The sequence below is a fragment of the Drosophila kikkawai genome, chromosome 2R, assembly GCF_030179895.1.
Source record: "Drosophila kikkawai strain 14028-0561.14 chromosome 2R, DkikHiC1v2, whole genome shotgun sequence".
Classification (NCBI taxonomy): Eukaryota; Metazoa; Arthropoda; class Insecta; order Diptera; family Drosophilidae; genus Drosophila; species Drosophila kikkawai.
Window position 1 is genome coordinate 10,681,800 of NC_091729.1, and position 25,021 is coordinate 10,706,820.

Here is a 25,021-nt window from a genome sequence, read left to right on the forward strand (position 1 = left end):
TAAACAAAATTCGCATATAACACTCGTAGTGCTCGTATTTGGGCTTCACTTTTTGGGTTAATGTTAATGGCGAATGCATCTGCGGATGGGCAATTTAAAAAAGTTCACCAAATTGTCTGACATCGACATGCAAATTTCATTTAACTTGTTTTCCCTTTGCGGTTTCCGTTTATTTTCTCCATCTGCCATGCCCATATCTGCATATATAGTATAGATGTATGTATAAATGTAGTTTACTATATATGCCGCCTGTATATCTATGCATAATTTGAACACTTAAGTCTTCGTACTCTTGCACAAAGGGTGGTGCTAATTTTGGCAAGAGACTTGTGAAATTGTGGTGGGAAGATGCTTTCATTTTGCAATTTCTGTATTTATAAAAGGGAATTTTTTCTATTTGCATAAATAGATTTATTAAATTGATGTCCTCATATTAGGTAAACTTTTATCTTTAGTCTGAGACCCCTTTTTAGGAGAGATTTATTTCATGGGGAATTGGATTTATATATAAATTTTGATAAAGATTACTTTGTGTGTTTAATTAGTCAATAAACTATGCTGCTCTTTAAAAAAAATAAGATAAATATTTGTTGTTTAAATGTAAGTAAGTAATGTAAATTTACAGTAAATGATATCTAAGCTTACATACAAATTTTTCTTTAATTTCTTAGGGCATTGCAGGTGTCGACTGTCCGTTCTTGTAGTCTTCTCGTAGCTGCTTGCATAAAAGCCAAAGAAATGCCTGGCTGAAAGCGTGGGTGCCTTTCACTCAGCTGGGCTCTGCTCAGCGCGAACTCTGGACAGGCGGCGTGCCATGTCAAAGTTGGACTCGAGACGAATGGGTATGGAGTTGGTGGCTTTTGCTTCTGCTGCAGCCTAGGCTTCAACTTCAGCTGCAGCTTCAGCTTCAGCTGGAAATGATTCAATTTCACGGCCATTCATTCCGCAGCGAGTGCTCGGCCACCACAATTTGGCGCAATTAGCAGCACGCAGACTTGCAGCTTGCAGCCGAGAGTCTGGCAGCCTGCACACGCCCCCACTGGAAAGCGAAAAAGGAAATCCCAAATGGGGGAAATGCACTCGTCCGGCTAAATGAGCAACGCCCGCTGACCAGAAGTGGGAGTGGGAATGGGAGTGGAAAGAGGAGGCGTGGCGTTGCCGACCTTGCAGCCACAATTGCTCCACAAATCGACGGTGGGCTTTGTCTTGGCTAATGACCACACAGCATGGACATGAGCATGGCCAGAAACGCTGACCTTTCGCCGAGAGCCATCGAGCAACTGAAGCGTGCCACCTGTGACATGGACACAACTACAACTGGATTGGCATCTTGGACTGGCGAGCGGATCCGAGTCGGATGTGGATGTGGATGTGGCCACCGGCCTGTGGATGCAATCAAGCGGTGAAGGCGGTGCGCTTCGATGGACCTCAAACCGGAGGACAGTTTCGTATTGCGACACTTCCAACTGCTGCTGTTGTTGTTGTTGTTGCCAACTTTGAGAGTCTTGCAACGCGGTCATTTGTGGTCAAGCGAAGAGGAAAACCAAAGCGATAAGACAAAAAGTCACTGCTGCCCACAGCCGAAACAAATATTTTCCAGTTGGCTGACAGACAAAGTTGCAAAATTCCCAGAACCAATTATAGAGCAAGAAAATTACAATCTTTTTTTTATTGTTTAATGCTTTGTTTTCTCAAAATTTGTTTCTTTTGCATACAGATTTAAATTAAGGTCTTTTGCGCGCCCAATAGTGACTTCCTGTCTTCTCCCTCTAACGAAAGCTTTTTGTTGAACCAAAAGCTTAGTAGCTAATAAGAATATATAGAACTGGTTCGAAATAAGGAACCAGTTTGTATCAGTGCTGTAAAACACTTTTATTGTAACCGTTAACATTTAAAAATGTTGAAAATTAAAGAAACTTTTTGATAATTGAACAGATTTTCTTGAATACATAGTTTTATTAGTCAATATTTATGAACAATTTCTGGTATAGCTGTCCTGAATGCTGGCTTACTGCATTCAAAGAAATTCTCAAACAATCTCTGCAAAAAAAAAAAAAAAGAAACATATTAAGTAATTGTAAAAATAAAAATTCCATAAAAACTATGAATATTTAAATTTGTTACAATTTCACACAAATACTTAGTTATTTTCTTTATAAACAAACTACAGCTGCAAATTCTTAAAATTTCTTGTAAATAAATTAAATAAATAAAATTACAAACTCACTCTTTTTGGTGTTTGTCCAACCAATTTTCGAATTGGCATCCTTATTGTACTTCTTAAGCCAATCCAACACGGGCTGATAGTACTCCAGCAGAGCCAGGCTGCTGAGGCCCGTGTTATTGGGCAGTATCTTGCCAACGACCTCTTTCCAGGGCTTCTTGGAGCCCAAGGACATCATGGATCTGATTACCCAAGCTTTGTTATTAAACTAAATAATAATAAAATAGAGACAAACTCACTTTAGGTCATTGCCAACGGCAAAGCTGCCATAGAAATCACAGTTGTGCAGCGGACCGCGACTGAGACTCTTCCTGCAAAACTGCCTATAGAACTGATAGCCCAGAATTTCGGATATAAATTTCCTAAAATGAATTAAATTAAAGTTTAATTTCACTACTTTTCGTAACTTTACTCACTGCGTCTGGAAGCTCTGGTCAATGTTTACGTAGAACTTGTAGGGGAAATCAATGGCGCCTTCTGCACGGTCAGACGGTGGCTCAATGCCCGCATGCTGCTCCAACAACCTCCAATAGTGCCTGTTCACGGTGTCCATGTCCACCGTGTCGCTCAGCAGATCATGCATCACCTTTGTGTGCACATAGTACTGAGGGATGCTGAGAATCGTATGGATTGCCTGCCAAGAGAAGCCAATTAGCAAAATTTTACCAAGATCAAGTTAACATGGTTACCATTCGGAAGAGGCGATTCATCAGAGCCTGGTCGCTGAGCACCCCTTTGGCCGAGAGCCGACCCGTGAGGTGAGACGGAGCGGAGGCGGACAGGACGACGGCCTCGCCCACAGCGAACTCCAGGTTGTAGGCCTTGAAGTAGTAGGAGGGCAGGCGGCGCTTCTGCTGGGCATAGTAGACGCGGGCCATGTGGCTGTGGTACTGCATCAGCTTCCGGAAGCTCACCTTCTCGCAGTACATGAGATAAACGTGCGGGGTGAGATCAAAAATCGAGGGCCTGCAGTCATCGTTGGGCCTGTCCTCGTTCGGCTCCTTCAGCTGATTCCGGTGAAAGTCTCCGGAGAGTGGCTCGAAGCCCAGCGAAGTGTAGAAGCTCTCCGATTCGTTGACCATCGCTTTGGCACTCAAATGATTCACGAAGAGATCAAACTCCGGCAGCTGGGCCCTCGGATAGTACTGCTCCAGGATGCTACCACCCGCCCAGGCCTGCTCCAGCACCTGTTGGAATAAGTGATCCGGAATGGGTCCGTTTGGATCCACCACATCGCCACCGTACTTCTGGTGCAGCTCGCGACGAACAAAAGCGTGGAGCTCCTGGTAGGCGGGTCGCAGCTCCGTCATTGCCTGCTCCATTTGCTGGAGTATCTCCGTGCTATCGGATCGATACCACAGCCGGTGCACTGGCACGTCCAGGATCTTAGCTGCCCGCTGGTAGGACTGGACGATTGTATAGAAGTTGACCGAGGCCCACAACTGGTTCTTCTCACGCCACGCCTCCCAGTAGTACTTCAGCTCGTCAGCATCCCGGCTGCTCTGTACGATCTTCTGGATGTCGGGATAGTAGGCCAGCGGACTGTCGTCCTGGTCGGGCATATTGGCCCCATCTAAATACGGCTCGATGTCCTTGTCCGTGGCCAGAGTCTGCAGGGCAGCCAGGTTCATCTGCACTGACGAAAAGTAGTCGTCGCCCAAGACAAACAAATCCCCTACACTTCGGAGCTCCTGCATGGCATGCTTGGTCTCCGGATCCCGTATCCTGTCCAGATTGAATCCTCCAGCCTGCCGGGAAATGCTCACCAGCTCCTCGGCAATACGCTTCACATTGTTCAGCTTGGAGAAGAGAGCATCGAAGTCATCTTCGTTGTTTGCCGAATATGTTTCGGCGGCAATCTCATTGTAGAATCTGTAGTAGCGATCGCTCGACTGATTCACAAACGTCTTGGCCTCCAGGTCAAGATTGGCAGCCGCAGAGGTGCACTGAGATAAGGAGGTATTAATAAACATTTAAGATGATATTTGGGTTGAAACAAGGTTCATTTTTAGACAAATGTATAAAGGAAAAGATTGCATATGAAATAATCTACTTAAAACTTTATTTAAAAGCAAATTAAGATTTGTATTATTAGAAAACGAAAGACGCAAACAAAATACGCAATAAGATGATGATGACTTTAAGAAACTTTTAAAATACATTTTTTGTATAATATCTCAAACTGACATCAAATATTGTTACTAAATAATCTCTATTATTATAAAATAATCTCTTTTTGTTATTAAATAATCTCTATAATATAAACTCTAAAATGCTTACGCCAATGCCTGCTATCAGCAGCAGCGGCAGCAGCAGGCTCATCTTCTTAGGAATCGGATTTGGATTTTGATTTGGATTCGGATTTACTTTCGCTCTCGACACCGGATCTTCGCGTACTGAACTGGGCTTTGCCCAGGGAGCTGGCATTTAAAGCTTCCACCGGACAGAGGCGCCTGGGATGATAAGCCTAGTGTGTAATCTCTAGGGGAGATTCTCGCCCGGAGGCCGAACGACCCGCCATAATTGAGCACAAAAGTATTTGCGTGGAATGCCATGATGTCTTGTTTATTAAGCGGCTCAATAAAGATGCAATATATTGCTAAGAGTTATATTGTCGTATATCTAAAAGAAGGTCGTCGTCGATTGGGGTCAGGGTGGGAGTGCATTCGTAGTCAGGTGGATCTCGTGGGTGCATCTAGCTCTGTCGCTGGACAGTGCGGTTCTCGTGGCGAATGGTCACATCCACAATGCTCATGTTGGGCGTGAGGAAGTTCACCAGACGATCGGCCCCGGTGCGGGGCAGGCGGTCGAAGGGGAAGCCCATGGCCTGGCGATCGGGATAGAGGCGATCGCGGACACCGCAGTAGGAGGCGGCATCGCTGCATTGACCCTGCAGCTGCTGGTCAATCTGGAGGAGGAGAAGAAAAGTCATTTAGCTTTCTATGAACTCATGTGCAATACCTACCCTATCGTTCTCGTAGTTGGAAACCATGATGAACAGGTCACAGCGCAGACCCTCGGGTAGACCCTTGGGCACCAGCATGTGGTTGGGCCAGCCGCAGCCGCAGAAGTTGAACTCCAGCTCACCCGCAGAGCCAGCAGCCGGGCGATTGGCGTCCAGGTTGCGGAAAGTTCGCTCGAAGGGAATGGTTACACTAGACTCTGTGGAACGGCGACGAATGGTGTTGGGTCCGGGGTTCAGGGCAGCCACAAACTTGTCCAGCTCAATCATCATGAGACGCTGCTCACGGAGCAGCATGGGCTGACCACGTTCGTCATTCTTGGGCGCCATGAAGATGCGCACATAGCCGAAGCGCTGGGCGCCGCTGGCATTGTTCACATTAATAGTGTAGGTGAAGGGCAGATGCTGCAGGTGACCGAAACGGGCAAAGACATTGCCACGCGGCAGGAAATCGAAGCCACGGGATAGATCCACATCGGATTCCTGCCAGAAGGTGCTAAGAGTGTTGGCCTGGCCGCCATTGGTGGCCACCTCAATGCCAGTGATAGAGATGCCCGAGTAGTTGAGCTGGGGCTCGGTGTAAGCCGGCAGACGGGACTTGTGTTCCTGGAAGATGCGATCGATGTAAGAGTGCCACTTGTAGAAGACTGGATCACGCATGGCGGTGGAGACGTCACCCATCACTGCGAAGGATTCCAAATGCTTGTTGCTGGGATCGTGGGCGTACGAGATGAAGGTGTGGCCGTTGTTGTGCAGATCACCGTACTGAAGAAGAGATTAGGCTTGAAATTGAATTTTTAGAAATTTATTAGAATCCCTTACCAGCGTGCGATTCGGCGACAGAATAGAAGCCTCAATCATATTGCCCAAGTGGTCGATGCCCTTGGTCTCATCCAGGGGGATTCGATTGCCGCGCTCCTGTAATGAAATATAAAATTAAAACACCTTCCAGGAGTAACTCCTACCCTAAACCCACATCCATAACGAAGCCCTGGTGGATAGCCTCGTAGATGCGATCGCGCCAGCGCTCCAGATCACCAATCTCCACGTTCAGTTGGTCCGCCTCGCGATTGAGATCGCTCAGCTTGGTGTTCTCGAAGCGCGGTGGCCAGGCACGACTGGCCACTAGGGAGTCCATCTTGGGGAAATAGCCCTCGGCAATGGGCTCTCGCAGATTGTTGAAGGGCTGCACCCGGGCAAGGTTGTTGCTGAACCGCTCCGCATTGTAGCGGGCGATCACCTGCTGGTGCATGTAGTAGAAAAGCTCGCCGCGACGATCCTTGTCCACAATGCTGCGGTCAGAGGCCTCGAAGGGATAGACCAGATGCCAATGCCAATGATGAAGGTTGATGCCCAGATCCTCACGGAAGTACCACAGTCGGTGCTCCTGATCCAAGTCGGAGGCGGTGTAGTCCCGCGGAATGGTGATCGGGATTCGGGAGCCAGGGTTCACCACGAAGGACTCCTCACGCAGCTGGCGCATCACCTGCGAGTCAATGAAGCGATCGGGGAAGGACTGCATGAAGGAAGGCAGGTCCAGTCCCTGAGTATCAGGCCGATGGAGCAGGGCCACCGACAGCGCGTAGTTGAAAAGAATCGGATTGAGGCGATCCCGGGCATAGACAGCCACGCTCTGCAGGTCATCCACAGAGCGCATGTTCATGAAGATGTCGATCAGGCGGCCGGCGATTCTGCGGTGCTTCGGCAGAAACAGCGAGAACTTTTCGTCGCGGCCCAGGGACATGGGGATCCTCAGATCCGGAATTGAGATCTCACGCACTGGAATGCGCTGCTCCACCTTGTCGCCGACACGGCTCTGAACCTCGTTGCTGATCGGCTTGTAGCGATCCGTGAGGAAGGAGTCGGGCACATCGAAGACGGTCACCCGCTTGCCCTTGTCCATGAACACAGGCTCGGTGGGATGATCGAACAGCAGCAGGAGGTTCTTCTTGTCGGCCATGGTGATAGGTGGGTCTTCTGTCTCAGGATCTCTCAAAGGAAAACTCTTGAACTGTCACTTGAAGCTCTGAGACTTCACAACTGTGACTATCCAAGGGCCGGACTGGGCTTTATATACCCCAAGATCCCCGGTTTATCAACATCAACCAGTAAAACCACATGGGAAAAGTAGCCCTAACCACCATTGATAAGGTTCAAAGAGAAATTTTGTGTTTTTTTTTTAACAGGAAAACCGCAATGTTTGCTTTTTGCATACTTCTAAAATACATTCTTTATTATTTCAAGTACTGTTTTCTTTGGTATATTGCATAGGCTTATCTATACACATGTACTATTTGGGAATGAAATTTTTGTTTCGGTTATCTCGTCTGGTTTGTGTGTGAAAAATCAAAACTTCGCGCTAAGATCCCTTTTCTAAACAATTAGTTATATGTATATATATTTATATATGCCACTACATGCACAATATAGTAATAATAATAATTCCAATTCGGCTATAATCGTTCAACAGTTTCCCTAACTCGTTATCTTCGATATATAATTATCATTATAGCGCTAGAGAAATAGAGATACAACGAGAGATATTTTGGCGAGTGAGAACATGAGGAAATATCGGCGCGATAAGCAGAGCTTTCTATATAGAGTGTATATATACAAGGGTCTGTAGAAATTGTTCCTTCCGGTCTTTGTGTAAAAGCGATAGTTGTTCAGTTGGTTAGATCTTGTAAAAAGTATCTTAGAAAAGCCCTTGGTTTATGTCCCGTGTCCCGTGTGACGTGGCCATGATATGTTGTGTTTAAGCTCTTAGAGTATAGGGTATATATAGAGTATAGAGAGTTAATGGGGTCTTCAGCAGCAGATCTGGTTCCCTCGATCCGAACCGATCGATTCTCGTCCAGATGAGGCAGTAAGAAAAAGGGATGGCAGATGGAAATATCGATATATCGAAAATGCATCGATATTTGATATATAATATTTGATTTTCAATGTTCCAGCTTATGTTGTCGATATACCGATTTTCTGTATGATATATCGGACCCAGTTTTGATCTTGTTTGCAATTCTTCCAAATTTGTATTGAGCTTCAGTAATTTCGATCATTTAAATGTGCGATAACTTTCGATATTTCCAATTTCGATATACCAAACTGCGATATTTTCAATATTTTACTCTCGATAGACATCCCTAGTAAGAAGTTACAGAGAGAGATAGGGTTTCGTGTGTAAAATGTATAAACTTTAATCACATCCAAAAATGCATACACATGTATTTACATAATATAGTGCAGTATATATATAAATCAAGGGTTTTACAAAAATATATCTTTGTGTATAATATACAAAATCCATAAAAGAATTCAGTGCCGTTTAAACAACTCAAAACTGTTGTTCCAAATCGATGTGTTCTTAAGTGGGGAGAGTATTTGATGTTTCGCTCGACTTTTGTTTTGATTTTCTGTTAGTTTTGTTTTTGGTTTTAAGCGTCGACACCTTCTCTGGGGGGTAGGGGGCTAAGCAATTATCTACTCTTGTATACATATATACTTATATAAAACTTTGAAATCTGATCCGGTAACGACGTCATGGCATAGATATACATATTACATACATACATAGTTACAAATAGTTTTTGTTGTCGGTATAATACTTGTTCGATTTTTGATTTGCCTCCCAAGTGGAGGGGGTCGGGGCCTTTGTTTAAGGTTTGCATGTGTATATTGGTGCCCAAATAGTTTCCAGACTACGCTAAAGCTACGGATAACATCTAGTTCTAGTTTGGTTTTCTTCCCTTCAAGTTTACTCGCTTTTAGGTTTTTATATGCGATGAATGGCATCAAAAAGTACACATTTATTGAGGAACTTTCACTACTGCAACTCTGTACGGAGAAAATAAACATCTATATCCGGTGCATATATATATGTGTATGTATGATCTAACTCCGATCCGATGCCCGGCCTTTGTACTGAGGTTCGCCCGTATCACCTTGCTTGCACTCGAGTACACGGGCTCTAGTACCTAGTACTAGCTCCCAGTACCACCTACTACTTACTTACGCAGATACTTTGAACGTCTGGGACTCAGGTACACACGTTTCCTTCGATGCGATGCGGTGCAGAAATCAAAAATGTCGAAAAAAAACATAACCCAAAGTAAAAACAATAAAAACAACTAGACCCTCTACCCAAGGACTTTCTTGGGTTTTACTTCCGTTCCTTTGGCCGTTGTTCCCTTCCGGATTTCAATTCCTTAGTTGGCGGTGGCTGTGGCATTTTGGAACTCCTGCCGGCAGTAGCCCATCACGATATCCGCCCGGCAATCGCCGCCCATTAGTCCGGGTAGCAGCACTGCCGCCCCCAGAATGGTCACCAGGGCACCAAAGACGACCAGACCCAAAGCGGGCAGCTTCTCGCGACTCAGCAGGGCGTGCGGCTCCATTTGGATGTAGGCCAGGCCGGGCAGGATGTACGCCAGAGGGATGGCAGCCAGGAGACCCTGAAATGGGTGAAGCAGGGCATAAATTTGCATGGCAAATATACCGAGAGAAAACCGAGATACAAGAGGGAGTAGGGACCCAGACTGAGACCCAATGTGGGCAATACCCGTGACCAGAATGCAGGGGCCAAACGACTTGGTGATGATAATAAACTTGCCCAGTTCCAGTCCCAGTCCCAGCCCAAAGGGTCTCTCGCTTGGGCCATGTGAATTAGTCTCAGATGTATTTGATGAAGTATTTTAAAAATTCAGATTCCGATTCCCTCTTAACATTAAGGGGCAATGCGGTGAAAGGCAGTCAATTTGTCTACTTTATAGGTGGCTCTTAGAGAATCGAATGGGAAAATGTTGAATTTATACACAAGAGTAAACTGAGAACTTGAAACTTTAGTTATTGTTATTACTTTCTCTATAAACTGCTCTTAAATGAGGAATATGAAGCAGTTTTGAGTGCGTCAATACCGAGTTCCTTAAGGGCAAAGCTTAGCAATTCCAACTCACATTCAGCTCCAGCACCGAGCCCAGGCAGTCGGTCATGGGCGAGATGACGAAGGCGCTGAACACGATGGCCATGGTAATGGCTTTCGAGTACTCATCGATCTCGGCGCCCTTCTCCAGGCTGGGGTCCTTGTCCTGGGTAAACTCGCTGATGGGCTCCTTCAGCACGAATCGATGGACGAGGGCGCGCACAATCTGGGGGGTAATGTTTGTGGGGGATTATGGGAGGAGGGTCCAGCCCCTAAGTGAGACGTAACTTACCTCCCGGGAAACGAAACACTCGATGGGGAAGGTCAGGAGGATGGACACCGAGAAGAGGACACGCGAGAAGTTCATCAGGTCGTCATCCCAGCAGTAGTTCTCCAGCAGGTCGCCTGCGACAAACAAATCCCATCAGCAAATAAGGCAGTTGAGCCAAAAACCCAACAGGAAGACACAGACAGGCGGCAGGAAATTCCCGCAAATTGCCTGTCACTGCAATTAAATGCAATTTGTGTCAATCCGTCTCTCTCGCCTCACCTTGGGATAAGGCGCGGAAGGTGGAGTAACCGGCGATGCCGAATAGGGCCGCCACCGTCCAGGCGAATCCAATCGAGATGTGGGTGACCTTCTCCCAGCGCTCCATGGTCGCTTCGCGCATCGATTGATAAACGAGGAAGGTATTGTGATGACACATGAAAGCTGCCCGGGACAGGCGTCCCAGAGAAAGACAGACAGATTGATATATCGATATAGAAGCACTCGGAAAATATACATGAGGATGTCTTGATGTGTAAAACCAATCAATTTGAGTTTGTATAACTCATAAAACTAATATTCGGGTTAATAATAAATAAAGAAAAATAAAGATAATTAAAGGTACAGTAACTATTATCTATATAGAAACTAAAAAACTAAAAACCAATTCAATTAATAAATAAGGAGAATAAAAAAATAATTTGTTTTACAATTACAAGTCTAAAAAAATATTTAAAATATATTTCCTACAATATCTATGAATTCCAAGTGTATTCCCTTAAATTAAATGTACAAAGTTAGGCCCTAGTGTAGCCATCATGACTGGAAAAATCCACTTGCAACTCACCAAAGACCATGATGCCCGTGGCCGGGATAAGATCCGAGTTAGCAAAGCGCCATGACTCCGCCGTGTCCGTTCTGCAAATAAATCAACACGGAAAAGGAGACAACGAAAAGAGGGCGCAAAGTAAGTATGAAGGTTATTTTCTTTTTTATTCAGGGAAAACATTACACAAAAGTTAACACCAAATTAACATTTCGTGGCCGGCCCACGGACGGACCTGCGAGATGTGAATTATTCTCATAAAAAATGAGTAAAAACAAAAGGTGCGGTCCGCCGCAGATAAGATGTAAAGAAAGAAGAAGGAAAGCCGCAAATTGGAAATTTATTTAAATTTTATACCAAGTCGGAATGCGCATTCAAGGGTACGAAACCCGAGCGGCGTTCCCTTGGATATCCAGTCGCAACAATCCCAGATCCCCCGTGACCCTGAGACTGCAAGTGAAAGTGTTGCCTTGCTGTCCCCTCCAGCTGCTCCCCTCCCCATATGTACTATATATATGTGCATACAACTAAGTTGCCACTGCAGCGGGGACTCGGCAAAAACTCAACTCGACTCGCCTAATGAAAAGCCATAAAAGGCAAACAAGTGGCACACTAAATTTTATGAGCTCTGCGCTCCCCCAGCAGCTTTTGCACCACCAGGAGTGGGAGCAGGAGCCAGTGCAGGAGCGACCAGGAGTTGGTACCACCGCCCTGGGCAGTTGATACAGATTTGAAAGCACTAAAGCGCCACTTAGCACTAAAACCCGGCAACCACCTCCAAAACACCGCCCAGAAACCATCCCCACCGCAGGAGCAGGAGCAGGAGCCCTATTCCCAAGCCCAGGTCCAACTGGTTGCAACTTTGTTCGCGGTTAGTGGGGAGGCGAAAAGTACACAATTTGTAATTAAAATGCAAATAAATCTTTGCGCGTTTGCCCAGCAATATTTATGTTTTTTTCGGTAATTTTTATAAATTGCTGTTGGCGGCAACAAAGTTTTCCACTAATTTGAAATAGGTTGCGTGGGAATGTCTAATGTTCACTCTAAAAAAAATACCTTTAAAAGCGGAAAAGAACCTCTTTAAAGTCACTAGAACTATGGAGAAAATATTTAGATATATGCTTGCAGCTTAAAAAAAATTAAATCCTGGATTATTCTATTTAAAAGGTTCTTAAATAATTGTTTATTTTCCTTTAAAGCTAAACGACTTTTTAGATTATTCTTCTAACAAAAGCTTTATCTTTTTTTAAATTCGAAATTTAAAATAGAAAACACTGACAAGTACTCATAGTTAAGTTAACAAAAATCGAAGCTCTACTAAATTCCACACAAGAAACTTTTCAGATTGCTTCTTAACTTGTTTTTATTGCTCACAATTTCCAATTAAAATGCAAATAGTCTTGACGCTGTGGCACAGCAATTATTATCGTTCTGTTTTCATAGTTTCCATAAACTATTTTCAAAAAAACATTTAAAAGTGGTTTTAAAAAAATGAAAATTGTCAAAAACTAATAAATGTGCATAGCTAATTGAATAAATATAAACTGCGAATTGAAACCATTGAATAGAGAAATCGGATCTGGCCATTAATTAAAAACGCGTTCCACTGAATGCACATTATCTAGTTTTCTAAATCCCATTTGGTAAGCTTCCTCATCCGCGGAAATCTCTTAATGAATTATCTATGTGGGGGCAGCCATCTCAAATGAAATTGATTAGCTGAATTAAAGCCTTAATTGACTAAATCGATAGCACTTTTCACTTGTGGATACTTGTGGGTCTCGATGGCAATTCATTAAAATTGTACACCTTCAATGGGTCAATCGTGTAAGGATTACGTTCCATTTTTTAAGGGCAATCTGGGAACTTTGTAAAAAATACTTTGTAAGCAAGCCACTTAAAAATGAGACTTAAAGAAAAGTACATCACTTTTCTCATCTTTCTTTACTTTTTTAGGTGGATAAGAGGTACATATACTCACACTTTGTAATCGCCCGACATGAGCTTGATGATGACCGCAAACAGGATGAAGACCACGCAGGCCAGGCTAACGAAGCTGGCTCTGGCCAGCCGGGACACATTCTTGTAGAGACACAGGGGCATCACTACGCCCACGTTCACAAAGAAGACCACGCCCAGCCGGACGGCGCCCATGGAAGCGCCCCAGGATGGAAAGAAGCGGACCAGGACTTTTGACAGTGTATCGCCCACGACAACGTTGTAGGATATCATGGCTGTGAAGGAAAGACAGAATGTGTCATCAAATCGAAGTGCGTCTTAAAAATGTCATATTTGACCCTTTAAAATTAAGAAAATAATAAAGATAAAGATCAAAGGCATTAACATTATTACAAGACTTATTTGGAATAACCCATAACAAGATAAAAGCCTCAATCCCTTTATCTTTTGTTATTCCTTAACTTAAATTTAATATTTTAAAAATTCAAACGAATTTCGATAGCTTAACTTTACTCACCCAGAAAGGGGTACATGAACTGCAGGAGCGAGAGCAGGTAGTAGCCGTATTTTCCGTAGGCGGCCTCCATGATGCCCGGATAGCTGAACCGGCCGCAGATGTGACCGCATCTGACCTGCAAATGAAATGGGGCTTGAAAAGCCAAACAGCTAACCAGGCAATCTGCTAAATGCAGGATACACGCCACCCCATCGCCGATGTGTGCGCTTCTTAATTATGCAAATAATGCTAGTCGCAAAATCAAACGGAAATGCGTTTTCCCGGCGACTTTGGACATCGTGTACCGGGTGTGCGGTAAAATTGCCACTTTAAACCAATTTTCGTGGCAGGCATCGATGCCGGAGCAATTTTCGTGCCTCATTTTGGGTTTCAGCTTACACAGAGAAAAAGTTTTTGAAGCAATAATTTTCCCTTTCTTTTTAAATAATATTTTTCCTATAGTTTTTACCTTCTTTGGTGCCATTGTATTTTAACAAATTAAAATTATATTTGGTCTTGAAAGTGCTCAAGTATAAAATGTATAAATTATATTTTACAAACCAACAAATCGAATTATTTTTTATATCAATAGAAAAGCTTTTTTACATGTAATTTTCATGTTCATCTCACAATAATTGAAATTAACCCTCATTTCATGTCAATCAAATTTTCTTTACAGAATTCAGCACTCTACTGGCACTTACCATGAGGATGAGCGAGTAGTCGGTGATGTAGGCCACCAGGATGAGCAGGGCCAGGCCGAGGCCGAAGCCGGCACGATGGAGGGCGTAGGGTATGCCGATGACGCCGCTGCCCACAATGGAGTTGATGTAGTTAAACGAGGCCTGTGGCAGCGAGGACAACGTGTCGCCCAGCCCGACATCCTGCTGTGGCTGCTGCTGCGAAGGATGATGCTGCTGCTGTTGCTGTTGCTGCTGCGAAGGATGCTGCTGCTGCTGCTGCTGTTGGCCCTGTTGCTGATGTGTCTGATGGTTGTTCTAGGACAGGGCGAGGCAACAACGAAAGGTTAGCAACTGGTCTCCCTTGTGCTCTCCATTACTGCACGTTGATTGGGATAAGAGCGCAAAATTGCCTCGAGTGCCTCTTTACATCAAAAGCAAAAACCAACGGGACCCCGCCACTCACCATCCCTATCTCATCTCCATCTCCATCCATCCCATCCCAAGCACCCCCAGCTAGCCATTGTGGCGTATACGCAATATTCAGGTAGAGGTAAAAGACAAAGGCAGCTCGTATCGTCTCCGTATCGTAAATTGCGGTTGTGCCAAAACCCTTCCCTTTCCCCCTCTCCCCTGGGCGTGTGTGTAAGCACTGAGAAAAATCATATTTCCGAGAATGAATACTGGTTAATATTGAATGGGCTTGAAATTAAACAGAGTATTTTGTTTCCTAGAAGTGAAACACAATTTTCCTGATTGTATTTTACAGAAAAATCATTTTTGGTACAGATTTTCATATTGATATAAGTTGTTTTCCTTGAAAAAATAAATAAAAATACATATAATAATACAAATTAAGACTTGCTAACTTTGTAATCACTTTACAAATGTACCGTGATGGCTGCTTTTGAGTCTAGATTCGTGTTCAATACGAAAAACCATTTAGAAATACTAAAAGACATCAAAAATAATATATATTCTGCAACAAAAAAATACACAAACAGAAAACAAAAACAAAAAAACGAGTAAAAATAATAAAAACCGAAGGGATAAGGCCAAATTGGAGAGAAACTTTCGCCAGCTGGTTGGCAATTAAAGAAGTTTTCTCTCAACTAAACTTCGGCGCAAACAAACAGCAGCAGTGGAGCACTGGAAACAGCAAACAAACACTGTAAAAGTTTGCTTTTCTACTCTCCCAGCTTAACCCCCCAACGCCCTTTAAAAAGTCAACATTATCCAGAACTACTATAAAATGGTTTCTGGAGGTGTCCGGGTCATGCGATGGCATAATGAACATTTCCAAAGGCAAATTACGCGCGAGTTGAGTTGAGTTTTCAATTCAATTAAGTGGCGCCAAAGGTCTCAGTGAGGTGTTTTTTTTTTCGTCCGGCTGCTGAGTGTATCAAAGAAAATGGCTAATTAAGGGGCAGACAGAAAGAAAACCCTGCCAAAGTCAAAGTGAAAGTTTCAGTGCCAAGGCTGAGCCGCCGCCAGGACAAGGTTACGGCAGCTGCGGCCCAATGAAATTACAGAGTGTCCTGTCCGTTGTCTCCAGTTCGCCATTTCGCAGTCCTTAGTCCTTTTTCCCACTCGTGAAAGAGGAGGACACAAAAAAACGAGATACAAATTGCGCCGTCGAAGGCAAATGGGGCAACGTTAATCTCCAGCCGGGGAGCAAAACCCTTGAAGGCTGCGAAAATGCCACACTCTTAACTGGATAATTTATAGCCAGCGGCTTTGATTAGTTTATCGTGTTAAACATTTCCCCGCCATTAAAGTGTGTGCACGGCGTCCACTTGTCCTTCGCCCGAGTTAAAGTTTCATCGTGGAGCCAACCCGAGCGCAACAGAAATCATAAATAAATGCCTGAATAAATAATTGCAATAAATGAATAACTCTGCTTCCGCTGTTCAATCGAGCGATATTTTGGGTCTACATGTGTAAACAGCACGAAATAAATTGGATATTCTACGGTTAAGTGCTTGCTTGTTGGTAATTCGATGATATTTTACATTCGTTACAATTTTATCCCTTAATCGCAAAGGGAATATTAAATATTGTTACTTGGAAAATAAAAGGTTTGGATACTTGAATATTTGAAAATATAAATTAATACCTTGCAAGGAAGGTACAATAATTTTAGTCTAAAGTTTACAACGAAATGAAAGAAAAAATATGTATATTCTTCAACAGCCGAGTTGATCTAGTCATGTCCTTATGTCTGTTTCAACGTAAACTAGTCTCTAAGTTGCGAAACGAATTCAATGAATCTTTGCAGGTAGTCTTCTTTCTATTCATAGATAGTCATAGATAGTATTCCTTCTTTCATATTGCTGTCATAAGAACAATAGGTAAATGTAAAGGAAAATGTAACACTGTAAATGTAAAAATAAAATAAATAAATAATACTTTAAGCCTTTCTTTAATTAAAGGTTTTGTTGAATTATAGCAAGGGCACACTGGTTTTGAATACAGTGTCATAACTCTATAACCCTATAAATAATTTGGTTTGTTGCATTGTAATTTTAAGTATTGTTTTCTAATAAAACTAATACTTCGTATCCATTATTCTTTTGGTGTATACATTTAGGTTAAATTTTAGGCACCGGATATCTCATATATTGATGAGTGCTGCTCCTTGTCAAGTGACACACATTAAAGTTCACTTTAATTTCCAACTCAAATGCTCATAAATAATTTGCCCAAATTCCCGTGTCGGCAATTAAATGTTACAAATCCAATTAATGTACAAAGAGGAAAATGAAAGAGCAGCACAAAAAAAAATGGAAAGAAAAAGAATCCCAGTCGAAACTCAATTGAGCCAAAGGCGTGTGAAACGGAAAAAGCAGCGGAAAAAAAAAACAAGGAAAAGCAAGTACCAAAATCGTGTGGAGGGAAAAACAAGAGATGAAAATTGTTCAGGGGCTTCCCAGGTGCTTACCCATACACGCACGTGCTCACACACAAGCCTCCCCACCCCAGACCAATCCCAAGCCCCAAACCCAATACCTAGGAGCCCAAATCTCCCATACCGAAGTCTACAAGTCCACCTGTCCAACAGAACGCTTCTAATAAAAGACAAACATTGTCGAAGGCAAATACAAACTCAAACACAAATACGAGCAGCAAACAACGCCAAACACGAAAGGCAATCTGCATTGGGAGGGACGGGTCTCCAGCAAGCGGTCCTTGGCCTCCGCATCCACATTCACCAGCTCCTCCTAATGGCAAACAAAGCATTTTATGCACTGCACGATTTTAATTAATAACACTCATGTCTCGGGGCTCCACCCCGTTGCTTTCAACTCCTATTTCCCACACAAAGCTGAACCCGTGTACCGCAATAATGGTATTAAAAATACCCTTTTCGTAATATATATAAATATATAGAAAAAAGCTTATATGGGTTCCTTTCTGTACGAATGGAAGGAAGGGAAATTTACAAGCCTCTTTTTACTGTGTCCTAAAATACCCATAAATATCTGACTTACAAAAGCAAGGGAACACACAACTCGTAAGCTGGTATATGAAGGGGATTGAAATATCATAGAAAATGTTCCTGAAATATCCGGCTAACTGAACTTGGAGTTTCAACAAAGTTGTAAAGGTTAAAGTACACACAATTCATATTCAAAATACCCACACAATTTGCTACATGTGTGAGACCAAGTCTAAATTAGTGTTATTTTCATTAGCTTTTATTTAATTTGAGTTTTTAAATGAAAACATTAGTTTGCTTAAAAATTTCTTCTACAATCTAACAGCCTTTATTATATTTAGTTTGAAATACCCAAGAGAAGAATATTAATTACCGTGTGTGTAACTTTTATTGAAACTCCAATTATAAGTATGTGATACTCGAAATATTCCTGTGGATAAATGTAACCTGCACTTGGGTCCAAACAATTTGCTTTTTGCCAAATGCCAGACTCATATTTGTCTGGCCCTAATGAAATTAGAGAAAAGTTGGCAGGAAGGCAGCTACAATGGGAGCAACAATTTGCACTTTAATGGAAGTATTTTGGTTAACACAATGCGGTCGCAAAATGGGTCCTAGGGTAGGCTGGCAAAAACAATTAACCAGGCCACCAGGGGAAACAGGCAAAATTATGCGCATGCCAAAATGGCAAAATGCTGGCAAAATGCTGGCAAAATGCTAACCTCTGCCGGCTGTTGTCGCTGAAATTGCAGAGTTTTTGCATTCGTGCATTTTGTGCCCCGCTGAACTATTGACACAGCCGTGTCGGCATTGTTGTCATTTCAGTTTCAGGCGTTGCCGGGGCCTTCAGCCCCCCTATTGCCGCGAAAGACAAACAGGGGGAATGTCCTATCCCCTACCAGTAGGAGGATATGGTGCAGAGGCAAACACAAACATGCAAGGCAGCCAAATGGTACTAGGGTCAGGTCCTGCCAGGGGGTTGGGTTCAGTTTGGGGGCTCAGACAGCAAGGGAAAAGGGTTTGACCTTCTACCAGCCTGTGGCACGTATAAAAATACGAAAACATTTCAATTCTACTTGAAATTAAATGTAAAAGTAATTAGTTCTAGATATTTATAAAGTAAAAAACCTTTTAAACTCTGAAACATATAAAAATCTGATTAGTTGCCTTAATCAGCTGGCAAAGTTAATTTTTAAATAAATTTTAGAAATTCATTTGCTTATTTTTCCAAGTGTTTTTGTGTGCTGACACTGTGCCCTGCAAATTTTCGTGTTTAATTTAATTTTTGCAGTTCCCTTTCATTGCAATTAATGAGTATGCTTCGTCGCCGTCTCCGGCGCCAATGCCGCCAAGAGCTGTTCCACTTTCCGCTGGAACTAACCTAATTGAGGAACAGCGCGGCGAGTGTCTCAACTATTGGCAATTTGCCTTTGAGCCGGCTCTCGTCCTCTCGGTTGTGGCCATTAGTTGTGCAAACAATCAGGGCCGGCTTCTTCTATTCGCACCCCCTCGTTAATGCTGGCATTTTTTGGCCATTTCAGCCTTGGCCGCCTAATGGCTTTGCCAACAACGAAACTTTCGGTGCGAGGCCTAAGAAAACAACAAAGGGCCAGAAAAAAAAACACACTAATACACACACTCATACATCTAGCACACAAAGGGATGCGAATGAAATTCCTTACTTATGCATGGTAATGCATCAAATATTACACAATGTTCCCTTCAAGTTCTAGGCCAACACTCACCGCCCTGCCACCACTTCCGCCCACCGAAGCCCTAGCCCTCGGTCCTATTCGAGTGTATATGTTTGGGAAATCCTTTCAGGCCTTTTCCGACAGACATTCTCTGGTATTAGTTGCCGGGATTAGCTTCGGCTTAAAGCCAAGTCAGCTTGCAGTGCTCTTATGTACTCCTTTTTCGTCCGCTACCCACCTGCGTTTAATAAGCTGTAAGCCAGATGGATGGCCAAATTCCCTGTGAGCCGAGGTAAATTCCATAACTCAACTTTTTGGGGATTAGGAAGTTTAAAGTTTGTGTATTGATTGCATTTGTTTTAATGAAAACTGCAATAAACTTTTGGAGAATAGATGGATAATTTTCTTAGGCGAGTTTTTCCCTGGCAATTTAAGCTTAAATTTTTTATCTAAAAAGAGATTCTCCTTCCATTTATATAAGTGTAGGAAATGTGCTATATTTTCTCCTCCCAAAAATTCCCTTTGAGACTGCAATCATGTTACTTCAAAAAGAATGACAAAAGGGGCTGTAATCTGGCTCTATTCTTGGTCTCTGAATTAAGTTTAATATTAAATTCTAATGCAATATACGTTTCCCATTGTGTTAGATCTTTATTATGAACCCGTACATGCTTTTTGCCTAATGCAATATTTAATAATCTGTAGAAAAGTCAGGGAAATATTTCTTAATAAGAAAATTCTTTTGATGTCCAGAGACCAAAAGCAATTTGCACTCGTACCAACAGAAAGACCTCGCAAAGGTCGCGTACAGAATGCCAGAATGCCACAGCCTGTGTTTCCGTCTCGTGCCCACTTTCTCGTTCCATCTCTATCTAGGCTCGCTCTCTGTCTCTTTCGACGTAGGCGTTACTCGGAATTTAATGAATGTGAAGGGGACTAGAGTGTGAATACGACTACGTTTCGCAATTCGCAGTCCTCGGATTCGGAATGCAAGTGGTGCAGGCAAGTGAAAGTGGGTAGCGGGAAAGTGGGTCAAAGTTCGTACCTTCATTAAATTGTTGAAGTCATCGAATGCATACGCCTCGGCAACGGAGACATCGCTGCCCTGATGGATGAACCAAGAGAATCAGATTGTTAACCATTAAATCGAGTTCACTCCGCACAACTGAGTGATTCGCTTAAAACATAAACATAAAATCCATATCAAATCAAGCCAACAGACATACATGCATGTGGATGTACGTATTGTGCACTGCATACCGAAATGGAAGAAGAATCATATCGCAAAAACAACAAAAATAAATTCCAATTTATTCGCATGCCAAATAATATATGTATTCTATCTGTATATGTGGAATATATATGTATATATGTACATGTGTGTGTGTGTGCACATATCTTTATGGAACACGTGTTTTTATATATCGCTGGGGGAAATGCGCGCAAGAGTTCAGCGGTTCGCTGAGTTTTTCAGAGTCTGTTATTATACCCTAACAGAGGGTTATAACTATCAATTGGATTTATCTAAAAAATACTACGAATTTACTGTGATATTGTGTGATGATAAGCGCACAATAGGTGTTTAAAAGAAAACCTGAAACATATATAAAACCCATTACACAAATGTATCCCTTTCAACCTTTCATTTTCCTTGATACTTTATTAATTTTACTTCATAATAATCCACCCAAGAAGAGTATTAAGCCTTCGGCTTGCCAAATTCCTCATTCTTTTATCGTTTTGCTCGTCAATTTCGGAGATACGGACGCGTTTACTTTTATTGTTTGGCCAACAATGGGTGTGTGGTGTGCGAGCCGCGGTGCCTGAATCCGTCAGGGCGGAAATCGAAGCCATTTAAGACACCCCACTTGCGAGCCAGGAGATGGACTTAGAGCGCCTTTTCAGGCGCCAGGTCTCGAAGGGGATTTGGCGCTATTCACCTTGATTGCCTGTGAGCCGGAACAGCAGCTGAGCTGGCGAGTGTGCAACAGTTATTGCATAACTGCGGTGCGGTGGCGTATGCGTGATGTGCATGTTGCTCATACGCCATGTGTGCGGCCCGTCCTAACGCAAGCACTCAACACACTGAACTCAACCACTTAGTCCCCCGAGCTCCTGTCACTGCCAACGGACATTGTTAACGACCATCAATGGCCATTGCCTTTCAAATTTATTTAAATTGGGTTTTCCGCTTTACGACTTTCTCCCCCCGCCCCGCCCCGGACATCGAACATTGTTTGATTTAATTGGGTCAATTGGCATCGGGATTGAGTTAAGCGTTTGAGCTGACTGTCTGTCTGACGATTTGAAATTCGGATTCAAATGCGAACTTAATTGTCGGAGCTTGAGTTTTCCCAGCTGCGAGTGCATCAGGCTGCGTCTGACATTGATTTCTGTCACCGCACAGGAGGGTGCTGGTAGTGCTGCTGCTGCGGCTGGCATTCTTATTTGATGCCTCAGCTGGCACAGGCTCCTCCCCCTCCTCCCCCCAAGGAGCATAGAGAGAGCTAGGAGCAGCGAGCAGGCTGGCCAAGGCCAGACGAGGAGAGGCGAGGCAATACCACCGCATGACCTGCATACTAAGCGACGATTAAGTGGATGTGGCCATAGATATAGAGCTGGAGCAGAACTCATAAATCCGGAAATCCTTCGCGGGCGTAAATATATTATGTATAGATGTTGTGTGCCTGCGTTTGGGGTTGTGTAATTAAAGGTCGAGCTTGCCGCTTATTGATTTTCTTATCAAGGGGCGGGCTTAATTAAGTCTTGAAGGATCTCGGACAAATTTTCACGCCCGTCAAAGGTCACCGGTGAGACAATAAATACCACCCGGCTAGCATTTCCCAGCCCCTGGCAAATCCTCGTTAATCATAGCCTGTTGTGAATTGTGATTTGGATAATCGCTCAATCAAGACACGATTCGATGATTCTAATGTGTCATTGTCTGGCGCTGAGGGGCGGAGTCCTGCCAATCCCACTGGGGGCTGTGCCAGGGCCAGTGCCAGGGGGTGCTGAAAACAAATTGATTTAACAGTCTTTTTCACAGGACGAGTTGCGAACTGTGAGTTACGAGTTACGAGCTGGAGCTCGAGTATGTGTTCCGTGTGTGCAGACAGACAGACGGACGAGCACGCAAGCCAATTCCAGCAGTTGAGCGGAATGGAATGGGATTCATAACGAGCTTAAGGGATTATAGAGCATAACCCATGCACCCGGGCATCCTGCCGCCCGGCGGGCATCCTTCGGCGGTTAAAATTCCCTCGACCAGATTCATATGCAAATGTCTGTGGGGTGCAGGGCATTTATTAAGCCATGATTGATTGACGGGGCATTTGGTTTATTAACAATTCATCGGGCCAGAGCCCCAAAGTGCGCTCCATGAAAATGTGTCATTAAATCTATTGCGGCTTTTCAGCTGGCAAAAATTTAATTTTCTCATTCCAACAACAACCAAAAAAAAAACGTTGACAATGCCCAAAATTGATTGCTTCTTGGCTGACTTTTGACAGTCATTTTTGCCACAAAAAAAAGAAATTTAAATTTGCAGAAAATATATGAACCAAAATGTCAACATTTGTGACTGGAAAGGAAATCTAAATTCGCGAATACATATTAAATTTAAATAAATAAATACTAAAGTTGAGGGCTAGACATTCTAAACTTGAATTATAAATTTGGATTATTTTAAACAATACTATATTTAATTTTATTTAATTGTAATTTAAGTAGTTAGAAATACCTAAAAAGTATACTCAAGAAATCAGAATCTAAGGTTAAGATTTTCTGGAATATTTCATTGCATACTTTTGGACACTTCAAATAATGATTTAAAAACACAAACAGGATTAGTAGACATTCCAGATTAATGATTTGGGCACCTGACTAATGATGCACATAAAATTTCATCCAACAAAATGAAATATTGATTTATAAATTGTCAAAATGCAGGAATTCTAATTTGCTTGAGAGCTCTAGCTCTATTGTGGTCTAATTTCGAGGGAAAAACAATTAGGTGAAGACTCAAAGGTGGCCATATGGAAGTGAAGAGTGGAGGAGTGCCCAGAAGCCCCGACAAAGCCCCGACAATTTTGCCATATGGCCGGTGGTCGGTGGTCGAGCATTATGCACCTAGCATTTGAACAATCGCTCGGTCCGTGTGGGTGCAATTAGTCGGAGTTCCTGCGGCCGGGAAGTGTGTGAGAGTATGCAATTAGGTGCTGCCAAAGGAAGTGCTTTGCGAGGATTTCGGTGGTGGCGAGGACTCGAAAAAAACACTGGCACTGCTCAAGCCAAGTGCATATAATTACAAGGATACGAGAACTCACCTGGCGCTGCAGTATATAACTGAATTCCGTGGCCGTGTTCCGTCGACTGTCGTTCATTTTGCCTGGTGTCCTGTCCTTATCCTTGGCGTTTCGTGTGCTTTATTTTGTCTGTCTATATGTTTTGGTCTAACTTTTGGTAATAATAAAAGTTGTAACTGCTTCTGGCTTCAATTTTAGTTTAGTTCGTTTACTAAGTTGAGTTTAGGTCTAGTTTTTTGGTTGTTGCAGTTCAGTTTTAGGTGGGTTTCGTTGAATGTAGGTATGGAACGCACATTCGTGGAAGCAGCAGCCGCCTGCAAGCAGATAAGCAAATTTTGCAAACTGAAATAAGATAAAAGAGCAACTTTGAGCGAAAGTTGAGCAGTTTGGCCGCAGGCTTTGCCTTCTTATATTTTTCTCACTTTTAAAGTCTAGTTAATTATAAAGTTCTCATGGGGGAGGGAAGTGCGAAAGTTATACAAGAACTGGCAGCAGACACACTCTCACTTTTGACTCTGAACAACAACAAGAACTGCGCCAGCCAACTAGGCTTTGTTTTTATAATCTCTAGTTTATTTTGCAGGATACAATCATATTTTTTTAGACATTTTTATGGGTTTCCTTGTTGGGGTTTTATTGGTGTTGCATGGCTAACCGATTTATCGGGTGTTCGATGCGATTTGCTGCGAGTTGCTTCGACGCTTTCGATGAGACTGCTGCAATAAAAATATATTGCGAAACTCTCAACAAGGATACCGTTCACGTTGTCCCGTCGACGTCGGCGTCGCTGCCTTGTGCTCCTCGTCGTGTCCTGTCCCGTTAGACGCTGAAGTTCTGCCGCTGCTGCTGCTGCTGTCGCGCTCTCCGTAGTTTCTGTTTTCTCTCTTTAAGCGCTTGTTGTTGTTGCTGTTTGACTTTGAAATCGCCAACAATAATGCACACACACACACGCATACTCTCACACTCGCGCGCGCTCACACAATAACAAAGCAGAAGAAGCCGGAAACGAAAGCGAAAGTTGCCAGACCGTCGACTCAGCTGTTTGGCCCTGGAAGCTCTCTCTCAAGCCAAGCTTTCTCTCACACCACCGCGCAGAGCCTGAACCATCTGGCAGCCCTGCGCTCATTCATTCATCGTTTCGCCGAGAGAGCGCAAGAGAGCGAGCACGTGGTGGCAAAGCTCCAGCCGCTGCAACAGGACTGTCAATCCAGCTTTTATTTTAGGAAGTTTGATGCTTTAAAAATAAATTTA

The 25,021-nt window shown here is 43.3% G+C and overlaps 3 protein-coding genes across 4 annotated transcripts; all 3 read right to left on the bottom strand.

Moving 5' to 3' along the window:
• Positions 1-1,927: 1,927 nt before the first annotated feature.
• Ance-4 lies at positions 1,928-4,614 on the bottom strand. The gene is made up of 6 exons (XM_017171508.1): positions 4,505-4,614; positions 2,914-4,170; positions 2,641-2,858; positions 2,464-2,586; positions 2,228-2,406; positions 1,928-2,040 (listed from the first exon to the last, which is right to left on the bottom strand). Exons 1-6 carry the CDS (start codon positions 4,544-4,546, stop codon positions 2,030-2,032), a joined length of 1,830 nt encoding a protein of 609 aa, XP_017026997.1. The 5' UTR covers positions 4,547-4,614; the 3' UTR covers positions 1,928-2,029.
• Positions 4,615-4,762: 148 nt separating this feature from the next.
• Positions 4,763-7,224, bottom strand: PPO2 (Prophenoloxidase 2). The gene is made up of 4 exons (XM_017172124.2): positions 6,163-7,224; positions 6,009-6,104; positions 5,190-5,951; positions 4,763-5,132 (listed from the first exon to the last, which is right to left on the bottom strand). The coding sequence occupies exons 1-4, from the start codon at positions 7,144-7,146 to the stop codon at positions 4,920-4,922; spliced, it is 2,055 nt and encodes a 684-aa protein (XP_017027613.1). The 5' UTR covers positions 7,147-7,224; the 3' UTR covers positions 4,763-4,919.
• A 225-nt stretch (positions 7,225-7,449) lies between these two features.
• Positions 7,450-24,995, bottom strand: LOC108077938 (putative sodium-coupled neutral amino acid transporter 11). Of its 2 annotated transcripts, XM_017171476.3 has the most exons (11): positions 24,426-24,995; positions 23,792-24,084; positions 20,512-20,571; positions 14,358-14,651; positions 13,675-13,789; positions 13,180-13,432; positions 11,220-11,290; positions 10,655-10,816; positions 10,397-10,509; positions 10,139-10,330; positions 7,450-9,637 (listed from the first exon to the last, which is right to left on the bottom strand). In XM_017171476.3, exons 2-11 carry the CDS (start codon positions 23,846-23,848, stop codon positions 9,392-9,394), a joined length of 1,563 nt encoding a protein of 520 aa, XP_017026965.1. In that variant the 5' UTR covers positions 23,849-24,084; positions 24,426-24,995; the 3' UTR covers positions 7,450-9,391. The 2 variants fall into 2 exon arrangements, with proteins under 2 accessions (XP_017026965.1, XP_041632892.1); XM_041776958.2 differs by lacking the exon at positions 20,512-20,571.
• Between the last annotated feature and the right edge of the window lie 26 nt (positions 24,996-25,021).